This window comes from Carassius auratus, chromosome 31 (genome assembly GCF_003368295.1).
Source record: "Carassius auratus strain Wakin chromosome 31, ASM336829v1, whole genome shotgun sequence".
NCBI classification, from domain to species: domain Eukaryota; kingdom Metazoa; phylum Chordata; class Actinopteri; order Cypriniformes; family Cyprinidae; genus Carassius; species Carassius auratus.
In genome coordinates this window covers 7056552-7058901 of record NC_039273.1, presented here as the reverse complement: position 1 = coordinate 7058901, position 2350 = coordinate 7056552, and the positions used below count along the sequence as shown (strand labels likewise).

General features: G+C 39.6%; 1 protein-coding gene across 1 annotated transcript; it reads right to left on the bottom strand.

Moving 5' to 3' along the window:
- Window positions 1-773: 773 nt before the first annotated feature.
- LOC113051174 (G-protein coupled receptor 84-like) lies at window positions 774-2003 on the bottom strand. Its single transcript, XM_026214763.1, has one exon. It carries the CDS (start codon window positions 2001-2003, stop codon window positions 774-776), a length of 1230 nt encoding a protein of 409 aa, XP_026070548.1.
- Window positions 2004-2350: the final 347 nt, after the last annotated feature.

Below are 2350 nucleotides of genomic sequence, written 5' to 3'. Positions count from 1 at the left end.
ATGTTATCATTTAAAATTCTATTTTAATTGTAGAAAACTGATATGATGGGCAATATACACGTTACAGGTCCACCTGAATTTCAAAGAATTGTGCAAATAATCCTTAATATAAATAACTTATTTCATATTGTGGAGGTCAATCTTAAACCGTAAATATATCATAATGAAAACAATACAGCAAGCAAAAGATAATTAAATAAACTCTTGTGGTTTCTAGTGTGAGGTAATAAACAAGTTTACAAATTAATTTTCTTAATGCCATTATGAATCATTCCTTTGGTGGCATGCATAATTACTGCCTATGTGCAATCAGAAAAATTTGGAAATGAAACTGAGAAAGTTTTTGCATTTTGCAGTGAAAAGCATGACACGTTTTCTTTCTGAACTGGAAAATCCCACTGCTTAAAAAGAAATGCCTTCAGACCATGAGAGTCAAAGATGAGCTAAATAAAGAAGTACACGCTATTTGACAATCTAGAAAGTGAATGGAACATATAACTGTACATAATTCATAAAATGTAAATATGTATGCAGTTTTCAGTTAAATTCGGTTATATTGCTTTAATTGTGATTTATATGCAGCTGATGGAGATGAATAAAAACAAACCTGATAACTGTGATGTTCTCCACAGAATTAATGGAGTGCAGCTCGATATTTCTTTATACATGATATGTGAGGTCACTGAACATCAATAGGGCAAGACCACCAAAAAAGCAGAAGCCTTCAGTCATATTCAGATTGAATTGACTCGGATAACTTATGTAATTATCACTTAAATTGTTCTGAACCCATGGGTTCTCCATATCCAGGTTAATGGATGGAGAGCTTTGACCATTAGGTCTTTGTAGGCCTGTTTAAACTGCCGGTTCATGACTGCATACAGCAAAGGGTTAATGCAACTATTTAACCAAGCAAGGTTTGAACAGAACATATGAATGACCTGTGGTGCACGGTTTGCATTATCAGCAACATTCAGCAACAAAAATGGTGCAAAGCAAACTACAAAACACAAGAAAACTGTAAAGCACATTCGAGTTACACGCTTAAATTCACTGTCCTCTCTTGAGCCGGCAGCTGGAGTGGTCTTGATTGTTACCATAGATGGTTTAGAAGACATTTCTATGTCTTTTGGGGCATCTTGAATGGAGTTTTTTGGTTCTTTTGTAGTTGTTTGGCCCTCAGATTTCTCCTCTGCTTTGTTCCTATTCTGCTCCACTCCTGCTTCATCATTACTGATCTCACAGCTTAGAGTTGTTGAAGCTCCATCACTTATTCCGCTGTCATCAATCGCCACTTCAGCTTCGGCCCACTTGCGTTTTGATGAGCGATGACTGAGCCTGTACTTCAGAAAAGCCTTGGCAGCTAAACACACCTTATGGTAGATGAGTAAGTAGAAAAGGCCCACACAACCCAAGCCCAAGAAGAAGTACAGGTAAAGCAGCACGGTGGTGTAAGGCCGCCCTTTACTGCGGTGAAAACTGCAGGTGCACACTTGCGGGGCAAACACATAGATGGGCCAAAGTGGGGCGAAACTGGCTATACCCAGTAGCCAGGATGAGATGAGGAGCACTGCCACTCCACGGCGGGACAGGATCAAACGGGCACAGTGAGAAGTGCGATGCGCAACAATCAAGTAACGGCTCATAGCGATGAGGCATAATGTTATAATGGACACGCTGTAGGACAGGAACAGAAGAAATCCAAACATCCGACACCACGTGGCTCCGCCTCTCCAGTGCAAGTGCAGGTATGAGTCAACAATGACCGGTTGGAGCATCATGCAGTAAAGAAGGTCAGCGAGGGCAAGGTTAACTATGAGAACATTGAAACGTGTCCTCAGGCTGGCATCAGTGGCAAAGGCGAGGACCGTCATAATATTCCCTATGGTTCCTACTAATGTCACACCCGATCCCAAGAGGACGCCAAAATAACGGTAGCCCTCTACAGTTGGGGATGCACAAGAAAAGCTATCATTTTTCAAAGGATCAGTGCTGTTCCACATCCTGAGGAGACACGAAACAGTAAATTAATCAAAAATCAATGCAATGTGACACATTTTTTGATGTATTATTGTAAGCATTATGTTTTATGTCTACATGTCACTTTAAGAGCCGCTGGTTAAATTTTTTTTCTGAAACTGAATGCCACAGTCTAAGGTCACTAGATACCACATCCTGTTTCCTAAAGCAAATAACTGAATAGCAACCCCCCCCCCCCCATAATAGAGTGAGGTATATGGGCAGTAAGCAATAAGGACATTTTGAAAGAGTGCGCTTTTTTCTTAATATAAAACCAAGACTACACATAATTACATTTTAACCTTATTTTAATAAATAAATAATTATAGTA